The sequence below is a fragment of the Amborella trichopoda genome, chromosome 6 (genome assembly GCF_054954075.1).
Source record: "Amborella trichopoda isolate Santa Cruz 75 chromosome 6, AtrichopodaSantaCruz75HAP2 v2.0, whole genome shotgun sequence".
Taxonomy (NCBI): Eukaryota; Viridiplantae; Streptophyta; class Magnoliopsida; order Amborellales; family Amborellaceae; genus Amborella; species Amborella trichopoda.
In genome coordinates this window covers 50,047,897-50,071,241 of record NC_142341.1, presented here as the reverse complement: position 1 = coordinate 50,071,241, position 23,345 = coordinate 50,047,897, and the positions used below count along the sequence as shown (strand labels likewise).

General features: G+C 34.2%; 2 protein-coding genes across 25 annotated transcripts; both read right to left on the bottom strand.

Annotated features, from left to right (window-relative positions):
* Positions 1-5,720: 5,720 nt before the first annotated feature.
* Positions 5,721-6,576, bottom strand: LOC18441859 (uncharacterized). Its single transcript, XM_011627832.3, has one exon. The coding sequence runs from the start codon at positions 6,421-6,423 to the stop codon at positions 6,109-6,111; it is 315 nt and encodes a 104-aa protein (XP_011626134.1). The 5' UTR covers positions 6,424-6,576; the 3' UTR covers positions 5,721-6,108.
* A 4,310-nt stretch (positions 6,577-10,886) lies between these two features.
* Positions 10,887-22,585, bottom strand: LOC18441819 (uncharacterized). Of its 24 annotated transcripts, none has more exons than XR_016057202.1 (9): positions 22,378-22,585; positions 21,049-21,256; positions 20,524-20,700; positions 18,572-19,678; positions 18,047-18,277; positions 16,722-16,799; positions 15,212-15,291; positions 12,111-12,218; positions 10,887-11,187 (listed from the first exon to the last, which is right to left on the bottom strand). XR_016057202.1 is itself a non-coding variant. In XM_088869054.1 (8 exons), exons 2-7 carry the CDS (start codon positions 21,138-21,140, stop codon positions 12,144-12,146), a joined length of 1,761 nt encoding a protein of 586 aa, XP_088725180.1. In that variant the 5' UTR covers positions 21,141-21,256; positions 22,378-22,585; the 3' UTR covers positions 10,887-11,187; positions 12,111-12,143. The 24 variants fall into 24 exon arrangements, 8 of the variants coding, with proteins under 8 accessions (XP_088725180.1, XP_088725179.1, XP_088725181.1 ...); XR_016057196.1 differs by having other exon boundaries at positions 18,047-18,272; XR_016057204.1 differs by lacking the exon at positions 16,722-16,799 and having other exon boundaries at positions 18,047-18,272; positions 18,435-19,678; positions 20,524-20,704.
* Positions 22,586-23,345: the final 760 nt, after the last annotated feature.

The following is a 23,345-nucleotide window of genomic DNA, read 5'->3' as shown; positions in this document are numbered from 1 at the left end:
ACTCCAACTTATTATGGTATTTAAATTACCGTAATGTTCATTACGGTAAAAAAAACTACCGTAAAGAGTATTTTTGTTAAAAAAAAAGCCGAAAATTAAGAAAAATAGTGTAAGAAAGGTTTTGGAAAATTGGGATTTTTTTTTCGATTTTTTTAAAATATAAGTATATAACGATAATTTCCCTATAAATATATTACATTACATAGATATATGTTATATTATAATATAAATATTATAATAAAATAAATATAACATAATATAATATATAAAATAATATATTTTATATTTATTTTATTAATGAATGTTTTTTTATATATTATAATATATATTATATTTATTTTATTAGTGTATGTTTTTTATTATATATAATATAATACAATACATATTGTATAAACTAATATGTAGTATAATATTATATAATTGAAATATTATATATTATATTATACTAATATTATGTAGTATATAGTCATATAATATTATATTAATATATATGAGTGTGGTTTCCATAAGGTTGCAGCTTTAAATAATCCAATTAAGGAGCACCTCTCAATTTTATCATAAATGTAATTTTGATATAAAAAATTCTTAGGATGGCTTGATAATCTAGGTTAATCTCTAAATATAAAATTTAAAACTCTAAAAATGGTCCAAATCAAATAGATCAATAAACACATGAAAATCTTGAAAATAGACGGTCGAAATGATGTGTTGCATGATACACTATTTCATGGACTCGAAATCTTTTTTCTTGTCATATTCATACATCTCAATATCGAGATGATCAATTAGAGGGTTTTCCAACATCCAAACAATATTTTATGATGGATTTTTTAGATGCATCTTTATTCTACATTTTAAGGTTGCAACCTTATACAAACCTTTTCCAATATATATTATATAATGTTACGTAATATCCTATAATATATAAGAGCAATGATCCAATGCAAATGTTATATCATAGTATAATGCAACGAAACTTCTAGAAAACTATGTTTGTGGTAGTTGTATGACCCCAAATTTTGCACACACTCTCTTCATCTCAATAATCAATCTCCAAAAAAAAAAAGTTCAATTTGAACCCTAGATATGATCAAAATGAGTTCCCTCCAAAAACGAATCTAGACCATTCATTTTGTGAATTTCAAGATTTTAGCCTTTATAAACTCAAAATAAATTTTTTTTTTGACATTGTTCATCTAATGATAATAAAGCTATCCAAAAAAATTGGAAATGAAAAAAATCTTTCTAAAGCCTAGACCTAAGCATCTCACCAAAATGAGCCGCCTATTTTACTTGGCTAAAAAAATACTTTCTAGGTTGTGTTTTTAATTTTTTCTTTTTTTGTGATTGTTCATTAAAATGAAAAGAGTGTATATTTCAAATTTTGGATCAAACAAACGGTCATAAAATGGTTTTTTAAGGTTGTTGCATCATATTACTATACAATCGTTGCATGAAATCATTGCCCAATATATAATGGACAAAGCTTTCTATACTTCCCCTACAACATAAAACTCACATACGTCCCCCTATCCAACCATCTATTCTGAATGGACAGCTAATGGACAGCTAAGATAGCCCTAATCACAACGTCGCGTCTTTGCACTAGTTTAGTTTTAATGTTTTTCTAGAAAATATTTTTAAATCAAATTTTCGGTGTCTACTCCGGTTTTAAGCTCACACCTGCGAAAAATAGAAAAAAAATATTCCCAACATAATTAAATGATCAAAATACACCTAAAAGTTTCAAAGGTATTTTTGTCATTGTATATTATCAAAAATATTTATTATTATTATTTTTAGGTACACCCAATGAGATCATGACATATACAAAATTTCATATTTATGTAATTTATAGAAAAAAAGCTAAAAATAAAGTGCTCAGAGGCGCAAGATCTAGATCAAATAGTTAGTGGATCCACTTGATCTAAATTGGACGGCTGGATTGGGAGGATATATATATATTCTATGCAGTAGGGGATGTATATAAACCGTTCCCATATATGATAGTATATACATTCTATGTTGTAGGAGAAGTATAGAAACTTTTCCCACATATAATAATACATGACTTATATAAAATGTTATTTATATATTATATATTAACATATAAATAAAATAATATATGATATATATTGTATTGTAAATAGTAAATAATAAATAGTAAATAGCGGATCCGTGTGTTAAAAAAAAAAAGCACACGGATGTTTCCGACCTCAAGAGGTGAGGTTTTGTTTTACCAAGAATTAGATCATTTCATGGTAAAATTTTACCATTGGATTTATTTGCATATTCATTACACATCAAACAAACTCATGAAACTGATAACCGGTAAGAATAATATTTAACATGAGAGATATATTAACAAAACTGATGACTGGTAAGAATAATATTTAACATGAGAGACGATTGGTGGGAAGCATTTGAGCTGCCCCAGACAGTACAAAGAAGAAAGAGGGAACCTTATGAACATTACATAAACATGGATTATTTGTAAATAATCCCTAAAGGTCTTTAAACGATCATCAAATTCCATGTCAATCATCATCAAAATACTTCGTCATGTCTTCCAGATTACCATGAGATACAAGTATCTTCCAAACTCCAAAGATTCATTTGTTGTTGTTTTTAACTTCCATTAAAAAATAAGGGAAGGTATTGTGTTTGGTTGCTTGACTGTATTTATTTTTGAGTAAATTATTTGTTGAATAAATTCAGTTGCCCGTTTCCTACTGCTCTCCATAGATTCAAGGTCCAGGAGCCTGTCCACCCTCTCCCACTGCTCTCCATGCAAATCTTCATCAAAACTTCAGGAGTTAGAAAGCTTAGATGGTTATACATGGTGTACTTAGACATTTGAGTGCCTGAATTTTGGACCTCCTTATGAGTCTGGACTTTGGGGCCCCTTAGGTCTGAAGTCTTGGGTACTTCATACTTGTGGCTTTCTATTCATAAAAGAATCCCTTTCGATTCTCTTGATGTTTTGGTCACCCTGCTATGATTTAGAAAATAGTTAATTTTTCCTCCATGAATAATGGGCCCTATGCAACCACTACTTTGTTGCTTCTACACTATTACAGGTGCGCCCTTTTTAGATGTGGAAGTCATGCCTATATGTTGAACTAGTCCTGCGAGATACCTACCTTTCCTCTCCTTTAAGTGATGGGGTGATCACGTAAAGGTAAACTTGTCTCAAGATGGAAACAACTAAACCTCAGAGCCCTTATTTGGACTTGAAGCAACTAAAAGAAAGCACAAGCAAATCTGGAGAAACAGATTAAAAAGTGAAAGGAAACTAATGACCCCTTATTTAGACTTGAAGCTAAAGAGAGCATTTTAGGAAGTGATATAGCCTTCATGATCTTGCAATGGTTACATGGGAAAACCAACTTTAGTCTCTAATAGTCACTTGAAGTCTCTCATTCCCTAGATATAATTCAATTAACTGTAAAGAGAAGTCGGTTGAAATCAATGAAGCAAATTCACTGTGGTAACGGCTCCTTATGAAACCACATAGGCTTCAATTGTCACAAAGCTCTCTCAAAATGATTCGGAAACTCCGTATCAAACCAAACACAACTGGTACTAACCCTTCTAATCTGCCTCTCAATCTAGCTAATCCCTACCTACATCTCATACCCAAAAGACCTGAAAGACTAAAAAAATTAGAATTTCCTATATGTCTAGTCAAATAGTGTTCGGCCAATGAATGCTCCCACTATCCACTTGATCTTGTGAGCATGGAAGCCGTAAACACTAGGGGTTTAGAAGACTCCTCTGATCTATGTGTGTTGAATCAAAAAGCAAATGTGAAATCACCATCAATAGTGTGTATTAAAACAAAAGTACAAGAAAATAAACACTGACAGCATAAGAAAGTAGCAATAGTAGATTCTCTACAACATCATGGGATGCAACTGGTCCACAAAAGCTCCTCATGGGTGGAAGCACTCAAAAGCCATCACCATCTTTTTCATCTCTAGGTTAAAATCCCATGCGAACCTACTCAGAAAATAAAAATAAAAAGCTTCCAACCTACACAAGAGTTACTTGGAACCACACTAATCTGATTTTCATACACATCAACCTTTGATATTGCCAGAAGCAGGGGCCTTTGCCAGCCTAGTGATTGTAGACTCCAAATCAGCCATAAGAAGTGCTGCCTCGATCCTCCCCATGACGCTTGTGTTGCGTGTCAGCACATCACGACACTTTGATATGTGGTGACAAATGGGAATGCTTTATAGCATTAAAAACAATATATATATATATATATATATATATATATATTTATTTATTTATTTATTTATTTATTTGCTGCAACAACCATGAAAACTTCTATGCATACCTCCAAAATTTTATGCATAACACTGTCAGCACCTTCACATACGCAACAAGAATATAAAATTGCTAAACCAAGAGTCTTAGCACATTTTGAATATTCAACAAACCGATCAATTTCAACAACTAATAGCTTTGGCAAGATGTTTGCCTTGTCAAAAAAAACAATTTAAGGACATTCATAAGGAGACTGAAATCTCTAGTAAATAGCATCAAACCAATGAAAAAAGATTTGTAAGAACTAGGCACTTAAACCAGTCAATATTTTTCTATCAGTGTTCATAACTGAACCCCTTGTGGCACTCAACTTGTTTAAAAACAACACTGAACCCTTAAGACTTAAGAAATTATTCTCAACTCCTGATCAGGTTTGAATAAATTTCCCTTAAAATATTCATGCTAAAATGTCACAGCTTTGAAGAAGTCTTGATGTTTCCAGTTTCCTACTACCATGATTAGGATATTTTGGTCGAAATAAACCTAAGGGGATTTGTTGAACAAAATATAATGGTAGGGTTTTATTCCATATTTTCAAAAGAAAGATCAGGATATTTTTAAACACAAAGTATAATTTGGGGGTAGCACAGAAGTTCCCCGTTAGCATATATTGGGATTAGATGGATTACAGAAAAATCATAAAACTTTCACAAGCATGATAATTGTCGCATATTGAAAGTGTTGAAGAATTTCTTTTAATTCCACACAGGCGAGGTTTCCACAAGAATTCAATAGAAAAGTGGTTCTTGTGTGGAATATAATCTAAGCATTTTATTCACTAACCAATTATAGAGTACAATTTAGAAAAATTCTAGCACTCAATGAAGACATCAGAGCCCAATTACAAGCTTTAAAACTTTGGCTATGACCAGAGAATGTTACTTAAAAATATGTATACCAATATATTAAATTACCATGACCATGAGAATGAAAAAAAGAGAGTGGGTACTAAATAGAAAGTATAAAAAGGAAAGTACGGTAGTTTGCATCAACAAATTCCAACTCAAGCGATTCTTCGAAAAAGACATTCATGTAAGTTGTTTATGCCGAAATAAATTTCTCATGAGATGATAATACTCATAGAGATAGGCCGTTAATTTGTAATGGAAACAGGTAAATACTGTAAAGTTCAAGACACTTACATCTTCACAAGAAACAAATAGATATTCCAATCTAATAAGTCCAATCTTATTAAGGCCCAAGCCTAAAAGTTTTAAACCAAATCAAATAATCAATGCCCATCAGAGTTGTAGTAAAAAAAAGAACACAAACAGATCTAGTCACTCAAGTAAATTTCAATCATCCTAGACTAATTCCCATCAATTTCTAAAGAACCTACAATTTTGTATATAGAATGAAGTTAAAGAAAGAAGAACGTCATATCAGAATGACACTTTCAAATGAATGAATTCTTCGAAATTACAAAGGTTTTCCGCCATTCAACTCTTGCAACAAGCTTCCCTTAGCAAGAAGTTACAAAATAAATTGAGACAACGGCCGTTAGTGAGTGTATTGCGCTCTTGAACATTAAGGAATGGCGGAAGAGAGTACGAGCTTAAAAGGAAAGGTGAAATATAAAGAAGCTGCAATCGGGTTGTTCAAACCTTTTGAGGAAAATGATAACTCTGAGAACCCCAAATGAAGGACAAAAATGGTTCCAGAAACCGCTAGTGCAAAACCAGAGCTTGATTGAAGGAGAGGGAAGAAGCAAACTAGAAATTACAACCCTAATTTTGAAACCCTAGAACTGATAAAAGCGACATTTGCCTTCTACCTGTTCTGGGATTTGTCCATGGAACCAACACTCTGAGATTTATCGATGGTATGTGCAGCTTCTTCAGCTTCAGCAAGCTTTCTAAGCCTCTCTTGCAAAACCCTAACCCTAGCCTCTGTTCTCCTGAGCTTTGTCCATCTGTAAGTTAGGTACACGCCCAATCCTCCGTAGACGACAATATATGAAGCCCACAAATAAGGATACGTCTCTGCGTGTTCTCTGATCTTCTTGTACCGCTCTTCCACACTGCTTCTTAGGTTAAACTCTGCAACTTCTGACGCTCTTTGCCCTTTATTTTCATCACCCGACATTTGTTTCTCCCTCTGCCGAATTAAGAAACAAACACTGTCTCTCTCTCTCTCTAGATTGAGTTTTTCTCCCTGCGGTAATAAGAAACTCTCTCTCTCTCTCAATTATGGACAGTGCTGCGCGAGCTTGTAATGTCGAGAGTTTAGGGCAAGAAGGCGGGACGTTTGAAAGGGCAAAAATAGTTTCCTGGGTCGGGGGACGCAACTCTACATTAGCGCCCCCTGGATCATCAAACGTCCATATTAAAGACGGATGTAAACGAGTGGGGGTACAACCAAAATTTAGAATCTACGGTGTAAAAAATATAAATTTTTTTTTTTATTTTTTTATAAGGTTGACATTCTAAAATTCATAACCCGGAAACCCAAGTCCTAAGTGATTTATTTATTTATTTTCGTTTTTTTAAACCTAACTCAGATTTCATCCAGTAAAACAAAAGTAAGAAATTTTGATCTCTCAATATCTCTCGTAATTCAAATATCCACGATTTAAGTTGATGCCTTTTCATTGATTTCTTTTTGAAGATTTCATTTCAATTGGGCATTTGTCGTTGGGATCCATTATCAATCTCGTATACCTGGTGGGTCTGAGATGCATTTCCTCTAGCTCCCACAAATGACATGACATTTATATAGAATGGATCAGAAGGATCAGCTGTCTTCAAATTTAGATTCATTTTTTGTCTTATGACTTGGCTGAAATTTACATTCATCTCAAAAAATTCTCGATTTTGGGGGAAGGCTCATATGCCAAACGTCCCACAGGAGTTTATTTACTGTCCATTTATTCTCTCTGGTAAAACCCCATGTAGAATTAATTGAAGGAACCCAAATTTTGGTGATGTATCTTTTAAATCCCCAATTACACCCTCTATGCACTTTAAAAATAATAATAATCAAGATTGAATATTGACCCTCCAATTTTTAAAGGATGAGTTTTAAGTGTTTGAAAACTCAAAAGTTCAATTTTTATTTTTATTTTTATTTTGAGAATGATCCAGTGATTCTTAGGTGGTCCTTAAAATTTTAGATTGAAAAAATTCCTCCCTGCTTACCAAGGGAGTAGATGTACACTACGCTCCCGCAGAAACATAATATATTCATATAATAAACGAGTGAGCAAGATTACCATGATATTGTCCAAGTTAAAATGCCCAAATATTTTATAACATTTTGAAAATACCCATGCTTTTGCTCATGTTCATCAAATGTATCCCACCTTTTCTTTTGTTATGATCATATTCAAGGTATGTCTCGTAATCCTTAATTTTAGATTTATGAGCTAGAAATTTCAATTATTTGTTGCATTTTTTCGTTTGTAAAAAAGAAGTGGAGGGGATTGGATTTAGAAAATTTTAAATTATCAAGAAAATGAGAACTTGCAGCTTCCAACCCCTAGAAGCATTCACTTCTCTTTCATTAGGAAGCTTATCTTCACCGATATTTTTTATTCTCGTCTCTCTCACTCTAACATCTTTCTCTTTCCAACCATGCCCTTTCTCTATTTAAATATGTTTTAGTCTGTTCCCTCACTCTAACATCTTTCTCTCTCTAACCATGCTATTTCTCTATTTATATCCCCTCTCTTAATTCTTTCATCTTTTTATATCATTAAATTGTTTTCTCTTTAATTTATGTCAGAACCACACTCCCACTATGCATCTTCGCCCACCCAATTTGACATATAATGGTCAAGATTAATTGTGACCACCTTGTAGAAAAGGTAAGTGGTTTCATTGTATATGTTTCCTATTTTTACATCAGAATTGTATCAAAAGCTCAATTAAAGTTTCAAAATACATACCCTCATTTTTCATGATTTCCTTACCATATGTAAGTGGCGAATTACTCATCATCATCGTCATCATAACATTTTTGCAATTAATTTGGGTCGACTACACGAATCCTCATCCATTATTCTACTCTATTTAAGGATATACCCTCAGTGAGGCCTTAAGTCCTCATATCTTTTTAGACAACTTCCAACCACATCCTTTTGAGCCTACCTCTTGCCCTTTTCAATCCTTTCACTTGGACTAACTTGCATCTCTTAACAAGTGTTATACCAGGAAGAGACAAATTACTAATTAGATTAATGCACTAAATTAAGACGGTTCTTCATCACCTTACCTTATGGAACAAAGCAACGATGCATTACTCAAATTATTGCTCTTTTAAATCTAAAAACACAAGTCTTCCTGGATTAGACAACATCTCACGATAGTTAAATTATATTAAGCCATCAAAAGTAATTCCAAAGCAAATCTCAATATTTGCAATAGTAAGCAAATTACAATCCTATACTTTCGATATTTAGTGGTTTGTATAAGGCAAAGGCCCTAACAATAACTTGGAATTTCAAGCCACCACAAAGATTTCCAATATTAACTGTTCATTTGGATTCTGGAGAGCTGTGAATAAGCCAATTTTAACCGTTCGTTTCAGGCTAACCTACAATGCCGTTTTACGACAAATTTGCTATGGAATATATCCAAAATGTGGGCACAATCTCAACATATAATTGAGCATTAAACCAAATACAATAGCTCATGCTTCAACTATGCAAAAAAATACCACTCATCTATTAATTAAAAGCACAATTGACGATTACATGCGTAATTACAATGACAACAATTTGATGTGAGAGGAGCTCTTTTATAGAAGCTAATACGGAAGGCCTTCAATTTGATTTGCAACTACGCAAAGTAACATCGCTTACACTTATTTATCAAACACTTTTTGAGTGCCAATTGGTGGGAGGTACAAACTAAGGGGATGAACCCTTTCAAAACAATATTCTCAACTATCAATACTACTATCAAGTGATGAGTAAGCTTACATGCAAATCTAGCATCATGATTCATTATACAAGACACTGTGATATCTATAAATATCGTATGCATACTGCACATCCATATGAGATCAGTAAAAATCATCCCAAAAATAACTCAAATAAGAATTAAAACTCCATTTAACCAGCTGAAATACTTCTCTATGAGTTTCAAATCAATTAGCGAAGGCTCAAATCGTAGATATATGCACTCTGAAAATTCGGGCACATGCTTATGCATATATACGGCTCAAATCGTGTCGGAGGGTCTCATAGTATCATTACTCATACGGCAATATCTCGAATATTTTGGTGCATAATTCTTCAAATTTTGCATCACTTCTTATGCAAGATCAGAAACTCAAGATATCATGTTATAATACGGTTAAACTTTGATGATCAGGAATGATATGCATGACGCATAGAGAACGTGAAAACTCAGCAGCATATAGATGACGATCCTATGCAACTAAATGATCAAATCAGCTCCCATACAAGATCAAAATAATCCAGAGTCATTCATCACACGAGTCAATTACGCAATTTGATCGAGAAATGGAGGTCTACTCAATCAACTATGTTGTTCATCTTGCGGTTACAAAAAACAACACAAACTCGTGCTTCACAAATTTCTCAATGAAATTTTGAGAAATTTCTCTCTCACTATCTCAAACTATTATCCATCACTTTTGGATGAAAATATGAACAAATATAAGTTTACGAGTATGCGTCACTTTTGGCAACAAGCTATTGTGTAGGGACTTGCGATAAGTTGCCATTTTGTGTACGCACCGTCCCTTTGCAGATCCGATGAGCAACCACCGGTGTCTATGTTCGAAGCAGTCGTTTAAAAAACAGATCAGTGCCCCGGATCGGACACACCAAAAATCCATCCAAATCGGTGAATCAACGTTTCGGATCGGGAATCGGTCGAATCGATCAAATTCGGCCTTAAAAAAAAATCAAAAAAATTCCTAAAACTATTTGAAAAAACAGGTTGGGGCCTGTCTTCCCCACTCAATTACCCCAAAAAAAAAAACACAAAAAACTACTAATAGTCAAGCGAGTCATCAAGCAATTAAAAAAAGAAAGAGCAAATCTGGAGAACATGAAAAAGAAATAAGACCCCCTAATTAGACTTGAACCTAAAGAGAGCATTTAACAAATTGATCCAACCTCCATGACCTTCTTGCAATGGTTACACAGGCAATCCACCTTTAGCTTCTAATAATCACACAAAATCTCTCATTCCCTACATAATTCAATTAAAAGAAAAGAAAACTCGAAATTAAGGAAGCGAATCTCAGTCCAACAATGGCTTTTGAAGCCACATCAAATCTCACACATTATTTCTCTCAAGATAATACTAAAACTCCTATATTACAGTACACAACAAACACTAACTCTCCTATCCTGCCTATTGACTGACACTAGCTAATCCCCATCCTCCATCTGATACCCAAAGATCTAAAAGAATTAACAATAAGTCAGAATGCCCAAGCTAATTCAATGGGTGGAGGTCCAACAAAACCTTAGCCAAATTAACCAAATTAAAGAAAAAGAATGGCATTGTAAAGGAAATGCAAGATAAATACTCGAGACCTATTTGACATTTACTGTGGCGTACGAAGACATATATACAACAGCAGTATAGATTTATAGGACATGGGGTCTCAAATTTCCACCAAATCATCCAAAATATATATACTAAATATAATACAAAACCAGACATATAACATCCAAAATATACATATTCACTTTATACCATCCAAAATATAAACATTAAATTACATGAATATTTATCCCCACACACCAGTAGATAAACATACAAGACTCTCAAGCAGTTGCTGCAGCTCCAAGGCCATCGAAAGCTGGTGTTTATCATTCTGATCCACAATCTAAGCTGGTTTCTATCACTTTGATCCACAACCTTAGGACTATAATAGCTCCAAAAGAACATGATTAATTATGACAATTAATATGCAATAATAGGAGGAGCAGTACAAGACATGAAACAACTCAAATGTAGTCAGCAAATAAAATTATATTGCCAAGAAAAATAAACAAAAAGAAAACAAGCTATTGGGGCACGCCCTAAAGCCCATCTTTCTTGACAGAATAACAAAAGAAATAGTGATAGAACTAATGTACGTTTCGTAGAGAGGGGAACAAGAATGACATTGGTTTTTGGGTAAATTAAAACTTAAAAAGAAAAGGAAAATTAATTTTGGGTTTTGAGTAAATCATTAAAAAAAAGGAAAAATATCATTTCAGAGCTCAAAACCCCTTACAAAATCACCAAGGGGGTCAAAAGATCCCAATTAACATTAGAGGGTTACTTTTTCAAATTGTCATTTCACTCAAATACCTCATTAAAAAATGCCTAAATTACCGTTGAGAATTTTGAGCAAGCAGGGGCATTTCGTAATTTGACCCACACTAAACAACCAGGGATACTCCCCTCATTTGGTTGGGGCTTCTTAGATAGGTCAAATTATTGAAGCCCCTGTTTGTTAGGGTTTCCCAACCCATATACAGGCATTTTTATGATTTTTTAAGGAGGTATCTGGGTGAAATGAAAATTTAAAAGTAAACTCTCTAATGTTAATCGGGACGCTTTGACCTCCTTAATGATTTTATAGGAGGTTTTGACCAGCCATAAATAATATTTTTCCTAAACAAAAAGGTTCTGGATAACCAAATCGCCAATTATGACACCAAACCCAATGCCTCATATTCCTCGTTTTGGTATCAAAATGGAATATGCAGTTATCCAGGTTTTGACTTGACCACCAAAAAAGCTTCCAAAACTCTTCTCCAATTCCAGTGACAAAAAAGATGACAGAAGAAGAAAGCTTACCACAAATATATGACAAAAGTTTTCCACAGTTACTCAGCGCCCAAAACAGGCTTTCTTGTAGAGTGAAGGATACCTCCAGGGTGTAAAGGCATCTCGATGGCAGAGATTCTGCAAAAAGAAATCCAAACTTCCCAGTGTGAACTTTATCTTTTCCATATTAAATAAGCCATGATAAATTTGCCATATAATCTACACATGAAATGGTATTATTTTGGTGCCATATCAGCTTCATCGAACAATTGAAGCCAGTTTGTCTCTCTTTTTCTCCATAATAACTGGAAAAATGTGGGAAGCTGAAAACCCTTTGCAGTGGATATAGCAGGAAAAGTATAAAAACCAGAGAGAGAGAGAGAGAGAGAGAGAGAGAGGGGGGGGAAGGGGGGGTGAAGAGGGGAGAGGGAATCAGCCTAAGCCTGTCGTTAGATTTAAGGGAAAGAGATGATTAAAAGAGAGAGAGAGAGAGGAGAGAGAGAGAGAGAGAAGAGGTTCTAGAAGACGCTTGGATTATGGGGCAACCCTAGAAAGTAGTTTGGAATCACCTACTGATAAGGATTTATGATGAAAAGCAACTATAGCAGAAAAGAAGACAAGGCTAAAAGCCTCTTTTGAGAGGCCATCAATCAATGTACTGAGAACCCAATATATAATTAAGAAAAACACAATGCCATGTTCTAAAAATTGCAAGGCGGATCCTAGGCCATCATGGGTCCCAGCCACCCAACACCTAGGTGGCCGCCCAGATTTCTTGGCGGCCTAGGTTGAAGAAGAGGGCAGGGGAACATGAGTAATACATTATAAAATATTAAAAAATTTAAAAACCAATAATAGAAAGTTCCAAACCATTGCAAATTTGTAATAGACTACTAGCACAACTAAAAATGAAATATAATAGTAAATTAGTAATATAGGCACATTCCATAATCCATACTCCATAGACCATACTCCATGCTCTGTAGTCCATACTATTCCCTAATCCATAGTTTCATACAATGGTACAACCATACATGCATACATATAAGGGTAGAAACTAGAAAATAAAAAAAATAAAAAAATATATACACTTGAAAACTTAAGAGTCGAGAGTTTTCAGTCATCATCAGAAAAGTGAGGTAAGCTTCATCATATTCATCGGAATCGAGTCCATCATCATCAGAGTCACCTTGTTCAACATAAAGCTCGTCCTCCTACATTTCTTCTAAACTTCTTGCTCTATGCAGATGATCTAGAGGCCCTACGAGTGTTGGCTCCTCTACTTGATGCCTCGTTACTTTTTTCCTATTTTTTGTGTTTTTTTGAACTCAAATATTGTTTAATCTCCTCACTCGTAGCTTCAGAAACATTTTTACAAGAGACAACAGCTCCGTAATATCAGCAAGGTGTTTATTGAATTGGTAAATACCCCCAAAGAAGACATTTCCATATAACAAGTTCCTTTTCTTCATTTTTTGGTTCTACCAAATTCAAATATTGTCTAATATCATCTCTAATAGCTTTAAGAATATTTTTACAAGAAGCAACATTCTCTTTAATACTAGCAAGGTGTTTCTTGAATCAGTTAATACCCCATAGGTATCTTTTTCACAAAAATTACACCTTATATAACTTTTTCCATTTAGATTCGGTTTATAATCATACTTCCAACCCACCCGGATCATCACTTTTACAAGAGCCATAAGTAGACTTATCCAAATGACAAGGCTCCTTTTGTTCCTTTTTGTGTTTTTTTGAACTCAAATATTTCTTAATCTCCTCCCTGAGAGCTTCAGGAACATTTTTACAGGGGACAATATCCTCCCTAATACCGACAAGGGGTTTTTTTAACCAGTTTGTACCCCCATTAGTATCTTTTTCACAACAATAACATTTTAAACATTTTTTGTCATTTAGATTTGAGTTATAATCATACTTCCAATCCGGATCACTACTTCTAGAAGAACCCAAAGAAGACATGAAATAACAAATAAAACCTTAAATATAAAGATTCTTAAACTAACCTGTTTGCTCGATCTTCAATCTTTAACATTTGAAATATTTCCCAATCTCAAATGCTTCCTTAAAACCTTCTAATAAGCTTAAAAAAGCTACAAAATCAAATCCAAACCAAAAGGATGATGTTTAGATTGATTTTTTTAAACTTTAATAAACCCAATTGATCTCACAGAAATATAAAGAAGTGGTTTTTTCCAAAAATGTTCACTCCAAAAGATCAAAAAAGGCGTTTAGGTCACACAAGAACCTAACCCCCTTACTCCCTTATTTAAGGAGGAAAAGGACAAAAATGCCCTTGCACCCCCCTAAGCCTGGTCGGTGCACCTAGGACCCCCTGGCCCGCCTAGGCTCTAGGCAGGCCCATTTTTAAATCACTCCAACAATGCGAATGTTATCACCCTTAACTAGGTTCTTTCCATGACCATATCACTAAGATCTCACCAGAGGAGAAAACTTCAAATTTGTGCACTAGAAAAGGTTGCATAAAACTACAGCTTGTATACCAAGTGTCTGTGCGGCATAGGGCTCGTGTTGTTGGGGTAGAACAGATATTATGTATGTCTATATTCTTCTTTTGGTCCTTTTGTATTTGTATGATGTCATTTGTCCTTTGGCCCCACAGCTACGGTATAAATCTTCATCCTTTCAATCACAAAGAACAGTTTCACTTATATTTCAGAAGTTCTCTATTCAGTTTACACTTGGCTTTCTCTAAAGTGAACTCGAGAATAATGCTAATATCCTTTGTGGAAGATCCATTTCAATTAAGACCCACTTAACATGCTAAATTAAAAGGGAGAACGCACAAAACTTCAACATTGTAAGGCACCAATAGAATTATTCAAAAAAGGTTATATCATAATATATTGGACTATGCAAAACCATAGTCCACTAGGGTGATCAGTGTCAGATGAAATGAGGGGCAGTGATGGAGAGAATGTAGAATCACCAGACAAACCATGAGCCCAATTAATGGTCAAACTCACTCTCTCTAGCAGTGTCCATCAACTCATTGGACAGTTATGACACTAACAAGCAATCGTTTGCCGTAGTCCATAGAGTTATAAAATACTATCCTTTTAACTACTCAGACCATCAAATCAGTAAAATACCTTTAACCAGAAGAAGAACCCCCTCAATAAGAGCAACTTCTCATAATTATTGACTGACGCCTTGAGCTTTTTCTTCAAATCTAACCCACAAGGACAAATATTGTCAGTACTGACACCTTGAGCTTTTTCTTCAAATCTAACCCACAAGGACAAAAATTGTCAGTACAGTAACATAAAGCTCAGACATGAAACCCTTAGGAACTGCATATAAATGGAATTCATGGGTTTAAAAATAAAAGGAGGCATATATTGGAGAACAGAATCACTTAATAAACATTTTGCAGAGATACCTTTGTATGCAGTGACATTAATGAATAGATCTAGCATTTATGTATGAGAGGTTCAAGTTTAACACCTAAGTTCTAGGAATTTATAATAAAGTTTCGCTAACACCTGAAGCCAACAAGTGCCTAAGCCCTAAGCTTCCAAATTCTAACAAAAAGGGCTGTTTAGAGAAAGGGAGGAGCATGTTTGATGGTCCTGAAAACCCAAAAGATAATACATTCCTCTCATTAGCGATTTAAAAAAGTTCACTTGGATCATTTCTTTGACTAAAAATCAAAAATTTGTATCATACTTCCATATTTTAACAATAAGAAGATTCCTTTATTTTTTTTGGATAAAGCTGATTTTTACAAAATGAAGATTTTGTCACGATTCATTTTGAATGTTGTATAATTTCTCTCTGAAGGGAACACAGACGATACTCGTACCACACTTCTCTATTCCCATGCATTCAACACTTAACTTTAGAATGATGGCATCACAGAACAGTTTTTTTCCATATACATTTATTAGAATGTTAATTGAAACAAGTTGGGATATAACTTGGTGGTTCATCTACGTGCATGTGGTGCCATAACATCAATAACGAGGAACAATTCCTTCTCTTTCCAACTCCTATGAGAGAACCTATGCAGTTTGAAAAGATCCAGATAATGATATAACCATAGCTGTTAGTTGTTACTGCTCCCGAGCCCTTTCATCTACAGGAAAAAGTTGCAGTAAATTCCTTAGTCCATTTTCATTTAATAAATTTTAAATTGATTTTGATTTCATAATTTTTCAATTGATTAATAAAGGCTCAATAAACGATCAAATGCAGATCTTGTATGGTCATAGAATCATACCTTCCAATAAAAACAATGGAAAATTATAGATACCCCCCAAATTCAATTTTCTACATATCCTACCTCCCAAAACTTTTTGTATCCCACCCTAAACCCCAATATTGTTTTTCCTATATTTATCCCCCCCTCCCAAAATAAAAAAGTCAATAGATTTAGGACAAAAATGCCCTTACTCTCTTCTCTTCTCTTCAAAAAAAAAATGCCCTTACTCTCTCTTTTCCTTCTATTTTGGGTTCACGTGACTTTCTCTTTGACCACACTCTCTCTCCCAAAGTAAAAACCCATTGTCTCTCTCTCAATCTCTCTTTTTCTCTCTCTCTCGTTCAGTCTCTCTCTCTTTCTCTATCTAGCTATGGACTAAGTGTGCCGGACCACATTACCAGTTTTAACCGGTCTGACACACGCTGGACAGCATTACAAGCCATGTTACTGCAACTCAATGTGGTCTGGCAACCTATCTGTCAGACAGCATTACCAAGGAATGAGAGAGAAAGAGAGAGAGAGAAAGAGAGAGAAAGAGAGAGAGAGAGAGAGAGAGAGAGAGAAAAGAGAGACAGAAAGAGAGAGAGAGAGAAAGACAGAGAGAGAGAGAGAGAAAAGAGAAAGACAGAAAGAGAGAGAATGGATTTTTAATACTTTGGGCGAGAGAGTGAGAGTCATGTGACCCAAAATAGAGGAGAAGAGAGAGTATGGGCATTTTTGTCTTAAATCCATTGACTTTTTGACTTGGAGAGATAAATATAAGGAAAAACATAATTAGGGTTTAGGGTGGGAAACAAAAAATTTTGGGGGGTAGGATTTTTAGAAAGTTGAATTTGGGGTGTATCTTTAATTTTCCATAAAAAAAATATATATATAAAAATTATGACAATTTTTGCTAATCCTCATGTGTGAATTAGAGAAGTCTAGGGCATATATATATATATATATGGGCAGTGATTTCATGCAACAGTTGTATGGTAATATATTGCAACAACCTTCAAAAACCATGTTAGGGCCATTTGTTTGTTCCAAATTTTGAAATATAAACTCTTTTCATTCTAATGAACAATCACAAAAAAGAAAATTTTAAAAATGCAACTTACAAAATATTTTTTTAGCACAATTAATGTAGACAGTCCTTCTTGGTGAGATGCTTAGATCTAGGCCTTATAATGATCTTTTTTCTTTCTAAATTTTTTAGATAATTTTATTATCATTAAATTAACAATATTAAAAAAGAAAAAAATGATTTTGAATTCATAAAGGCCTAGATCTTAAAATTCATCAAATGGACGGTCTAGATTCATTGTTGGAGGGGAGTCATTTTGACCATATAAAGGGTACAAATTATTATATATATATTTTTTAGATTGATTATTGAGATGAAGAGAGTGTGTGTGCAAAATTTTAGATCATACAAAGCATGGTTTTCTAGAAGTGTGGTTGCATTATACTATAATACAACCGTTGCATGAAATCACTGCCCTATATATATATATATATATATATATATAGGCCAGTGATTTCATTGATAGTGACTTTGTCAGGTTCTAGGGATCTTCAAAATGATGATTGCTAAAAGCCTAACAAAACATCGTTACATAGTAATGCAATAGATGTAATACTGACCAGGACCAGGATACCCATCAAATAATAAAAATGATAATAATAGTGCAAACTACAAAGCATCTTACTAATAAAAATCATACCACAGAATACTAACCATTGTAGTGGTCTAGATAAGACAGACCCATTTGCTCTGTTTTATAGGTTTTGGATCCATTGCGTACATTTCTTTGTCTCTCGATTGGTCTACGAATAGATACTTCATACAATAACTGTTTAAGCTCGGCCATGTTAAAATGCCCAGAGAGTACAACCATCAGTTTCCCCTTGAAGGAAGGAGAATCATATGGGTCCTTCGTAATGTCCTCATCGGCCTTTGAGACCTGCACTTTTACACAGACAAGCACTAAATTCAAAACCAAATGCAAATGAAAAAAGAAAATAGCCATAATCCAGTGGTCCACAGAAAAAATGATAATCATTAATCATTTGGTCATCAACAACCATTAAAAACAATGAAAGGAGATGTATAGAGAGGGACCCACCACTGGAGCCATGTCATAATTTGGTGAGTCCACTCCATCAACGTTCATCATTTCAATAGGTGGTGCTGACTAAATGGACTAGGGATCATAGTGTACTCTTCCAATGAGAAATTGTGAATGCAACAACTGCTACTGACCAAAAGGGGAAAAGAAGTGCCAACAGAAGGTCCTGAAGGTGCTGTCATATTATTTTCATGAAACAATTTTAAGGGCCTTCTTTGGGGAAGATCTAAAGGAACCAAGGCTGTCTTGTTCTTAACTTTAGGAATCCTTTTCTTCTTTGTTTCCTGTAATTGTGCATAAATATCGTTCGCTTTCCTCATTGGAGACATGTATTTTTTATCATGCCAGAGCATAGTTCGCTTACATGGTTGCTTTGTCTCAACTATAGGATCCCTTTTCTCCATTTTTACGTTTAATTTTATGAGATTCTCTTTAACAGTATTCTGTCGAGACTCAATAACTTCTCCATACATAACCACAGTTGGCTTACGACCCCTACCATTCTTTAATTTCAGATAACAAGAACTACCACTTACAAATACATTATCGAGGAATAACTTATACTCATTATCAACTATAGAGTCATCCGTCTTACTTTTCTCCAAAGGCCATGAAATAGTTTCTAAGGTACTAGTCTCCCAATTCTTGTCCAAATATGATTGGTAGTCATCATCAAACACCATATTCTTTTTACCAACTAGCTGCTTTACTCTTCTATCTTTAATCTTGCCCAAGGGAGCCTTGGAGTCATTATCAACCAAACCAGGTCTCTTTCTCAAGTTGAATCCAGAAAGACAAGATTTATCATCTATTTCACTGGTTTTCTGATCAACTCTTCTTCTTTTCCACCTAGTACTAGGAATGAAATGTCTCTTATCTGAGATGGTCCTTTCAGTGTGCTTGTTATCAATAGTGCTTCTTGAAATGATAGGTTGTTCTCCAATTTTGACATCCATTGGCAAAAAGTTTTGGTTCTCATATACCACAATTATTGACCTAGAAACCTCTTGAGTCTTTAGTTCCAAAAAATATAAGTGGTCATGTTCTCTTATATTATCAAGGAAGATTTTATAGTCATCGTCAACTAATTCACCCGAAGCTTTAGGAATATTAGAGAAATCAGGAGTTCTAATCCATGAGGATCCATTCACTTCTCGGAAATGAGATTTATCAGAAGTTTCATCATAGAGGTGGAATCCTTGAAATTTTTGCACCAATCTATGAATTTCTAGAGAGTTCTCCTGCCAAATGAAAAGTAAAAAATGAATAGCTAAATATATGGATCCCAAAAGAAACAATGACAATTAAGAGAGGATGTCAATGTTATCTATTGACATAAGGAAAAACTAGAGAGTAACGAGAGCAGGCATTCAATAAGCTCATCTATGAGTAATTTAAGGCATCTCAATAATAATCCAAGAACAAAGTATTGAAGTTAAGATACTTGACATATGCACATAATAACATGGGACCATTTCAAGATGTTTGAAATAACGTTCAAAGTCTTGGATTTGATATTCTTGTCAGCTCTCAAGAATCCAATCTCACATTCGAGTAGCAAAAAGGGTTTAACTGAGAAAAATGACCAGAAAACACCAAAAACTGAAACGGACACAAATTTTACTGACAATTGTGAAATGATAATTCCCATTAAATAGATTGATTGCTTTGCAACAAAGTGTTGCCCCACCCAAATCAGTCATTGAGTATTGTTTACAGTGCAGTATGCCAAGTCGTGGTCAGAAAGAGTTTAGTTATTAACTCACTATTCTATTCATAGCACTGGACAGAAAAGGATAACACGAAACTATGAATGTCAACACTTAACTTATTAATTTATGTAGGCAAACACTCCTAAGCGACACAGCATAGTGAAATGATAGATGACCAAAAAAAGCCACTAGCATTGGCATTGTAAAATAGAAAGAAAACAAATTCTGCATATTTAGGATCAATGTCAGCGCACAAAAGGAACATGGAGCCAATAAAAAAAGCCAGCACCACCATAGGTTACTTTGAAGTCTAAATGGGCTCAATTAAAGTATCTACATTCGCGCATAAGAAGGTTATAAAACATAGGTTTCACCTTCACAGCTAGTGCCCATGAAACTCCTAGAATAGAATGCCCAGTATGACAATGTTGAAGTCCCTCATCACTAGCATCCCGATCAACATAGGGATTTTTGCAATCATCCCAAAGAGTTCCCCTTTGAAGACTCACAAAGTCTTCGTTTCCTTGAATATTGTCTGCAATCCATCTCGGCTGCCTCGACAAGAGAACATAGTAATATAGATGAAGAAAATATGACCAGAAAAATAATAAAAAACAGGGAAAGTATAATATAATCCCATGGGTTTTGAAAAACTAGAATCCATAAAGATCAGGAGGAAGACCGATCATTGGGGTCATAACACTTTCTCGTCCCACTCACCCCATCACTATCATTTCATTGGATGTTGACGACCCCAATGGAGTAGGAATAGCCCATCAGATTACTAGTTTACTTCATAAGATTATCAATGTACTTCACCCAAAGTACAATACCAGAAACAGTTGAAAAGTAGTTCAAGCATAATTGCGAAGGTTATGAAATGAACAAGCTTTCCTTACCTTGGTACCGAAAGGCATCTGAGCACAAAATCCATCCTCATCCCGCCTAAGAGGTGAGTCCAAAGGTCTACAAAACTTTGCAGTCTCTCCATGTGCAAGAGGAAGGTCTTTGTCACTCTTCAACTCATTTTTTATCAAATCATTGCAATAATGTGCATTGTGCACCTTCGCCCCAATGTCATTCAGATCTTCAAGATCACAATAAGGACTGCAGCAAATACAGAAAATCTTTTTTAGTAATTATACAAGGCTAAACAAACAAAGAGGCACAATTACAAACTGGTAATCACTAAAATAGGAAGGCTTATATTTTGCTCTTTTATTTAATATTTTTGAGAATTGTACGTTTTTAAGATCACCAGTTCATTCAAGTCATCCAGGCCAGTTTTAAAACTTAGAGACCATTAAAAACAAAATCAAATATTACTGCATTATTGCTACGTCTATTCTTCTGCTCGAACATAGGACATTCCAGTAGTCATTATCTTTCATTGTTATTACAGTATTGATTTTTGGAAACACATATGATGTTCTCGGGCAACATGAAATTACAATAAAAATAAATGTTCTAAGAGGAAAGACAATCAAAAGGCCAATAATAAGAATAAAATTTTGGGCTTTGATTTTTACAAGCATATATATACAACAAAGGTTCTCAGAATGTTTTCTATTGTAAAAATGAAAAAATATTGAGTTTAAAAATTGACATTCACATGGAGGATAAAAGCCCATAAGTCGAGCTCAAAATGAAAGTAAACATTGAAAAACTTTTAACAATTTGGAAGGCAGGTGCTAATTCATTAGTTAAATTTGTTGTAGCCATTATACACATTCTATAAATAATCGATTTTTCCGTTCAAATCACTGAGGTTACAACGACGTAGGGTTATCACCATGGAAAAGGCGATTTTAGTTCTTCAGCAAAAAATCACCCGCCATTTTCTTCCTTCCAATCAATAAAACAAGCACATTGTACAAACATGCAACGGTCGTTCGATTCTTCAAAATAAATGGGAATAAAAAGAAAGATTATCAAATGATTTCGATAAAAAAGAGATAGGAAAGGAAGCCATCGAGAAGCAAACCATTACATCTAATTCAAAACACCATAATCCATACCAGGATTCCTCAGAGAAAGCAAATACAGCAAGCAACCACTTCCATAAAAATAAATAAATAACAGAAAAATGGAAAAAAAAAAAAAAAAGGCAAAACAAAAGTTGCAAAATCACGAGAGAAACAAGCACAAGTAACCATTGTTTTTCATAGAAATCAGGGTACAATAAGCAACCATCAATCATGAAAAAAGCCCCAAAACTAATACTGAACTCAGTAAAACCTCGACAACTCCGGGGAGGTAATCTCCTCTTCATTCTTCAATGTCTCTGCCAACGTTGACCATAAAACCCTATATTTTCTAAAACCCTAACCCTGAAGAGCGAGCATGCAGGAACTACGCCATTAACCAGGCTGACAATCTTGAAGATTCTCTTAAACCTTCTCATCACAAAAAAGATGTCGAAAAACCCACTTCGACAGGATTTTCGCGGCGCGAGGTTGCAGCCTTATGCACACTTTCTCTGTGGCCAAAAGATATTCCATTAGTGCCGGAGTAGAGTATTCATTTACTCCCTCAGGTAGAACCATGTTCAGAATTAACTTGTTTCGTGCGGGCTGGACCGCATTTTTACAATATGCAATTCAGAGTTATAAAGCATCCATCTTAAAAATGGATGCAAATAAGTGGTCCATCTAAAAACAAGTATAACGAACAGTCCAAGTGTTTTCTTAATATAATTATTATTTTTAATTTTCAAATATTTTTTCATCTCTAAAAATTAAAATCAAATTATATTTTAAAAAATATTTATTGTCAAGCCCGCATTTGCACAATATGCGTGCTGGCCAGATAGAAACCATGTCCTAGAATTAATTTTAGGAGCCCTTGGAGATGTAACATCTCCAACTCATAGAGTAATCTCAATAAAGAAAATTTTTTATTATGTAACTAAAAAAAAATATGTCTTGAGATTGAATAGAGACCATCTAACCTTTAGATGGTGAGATCTAAGTATTAGAAAGCTCGAATTTTAAATTTTTTTATTTATTAATTCTTGAGTGGATCCCAAAATTTCAATTTTGAAAAATCCTCAAGGTCTCTCGCTCACTCAGCTATTTAAATTTCTCTCTCCAATATCTATGGTAGAGATAAATTTTAGATTTAAAATTATAGGGAATGAAAATTGCAACCATGATAAATAGGAATTTGAAAAAATAAATTTTCAAAAAAATAAATA

What these genes read in the sequence shown, in the direction of transcription:
- LOC18441859 (XM_011627832.3), bottom strand. Translation starts at nt 6,423, where the DNA reads ATGTCGGGTGATGAAAATAAAGGGCAAAGAGCGTCAGAAGTTGCAGAG.
- LOC18441819 (XM_088869053.1), bottom strand. Translation starts at nt 22,421, where the DNA reads ATGAAGAGGAGATTACCTCCCCGGAGTTGTCGAGGTTTTACTGA. An exon ending in AGTTGTCGAGGTTTTACTGA is followed by an intron (nt 21,257 to 22,377) that starts GTTCAGTATTAG and finishes TATTTGCTGCAG; the next exon opens with TCCTTATTGTGATCTTGAAG. An exon ending in CATGGGCACTAGCTGTGAAG is followed by an intron (nt 19,679 to 20,523) that starts GTGAAACCTATG and finishes TTCATTTGGCAG; the next exon opens with GAGAACTCTCTAGAAATTCA.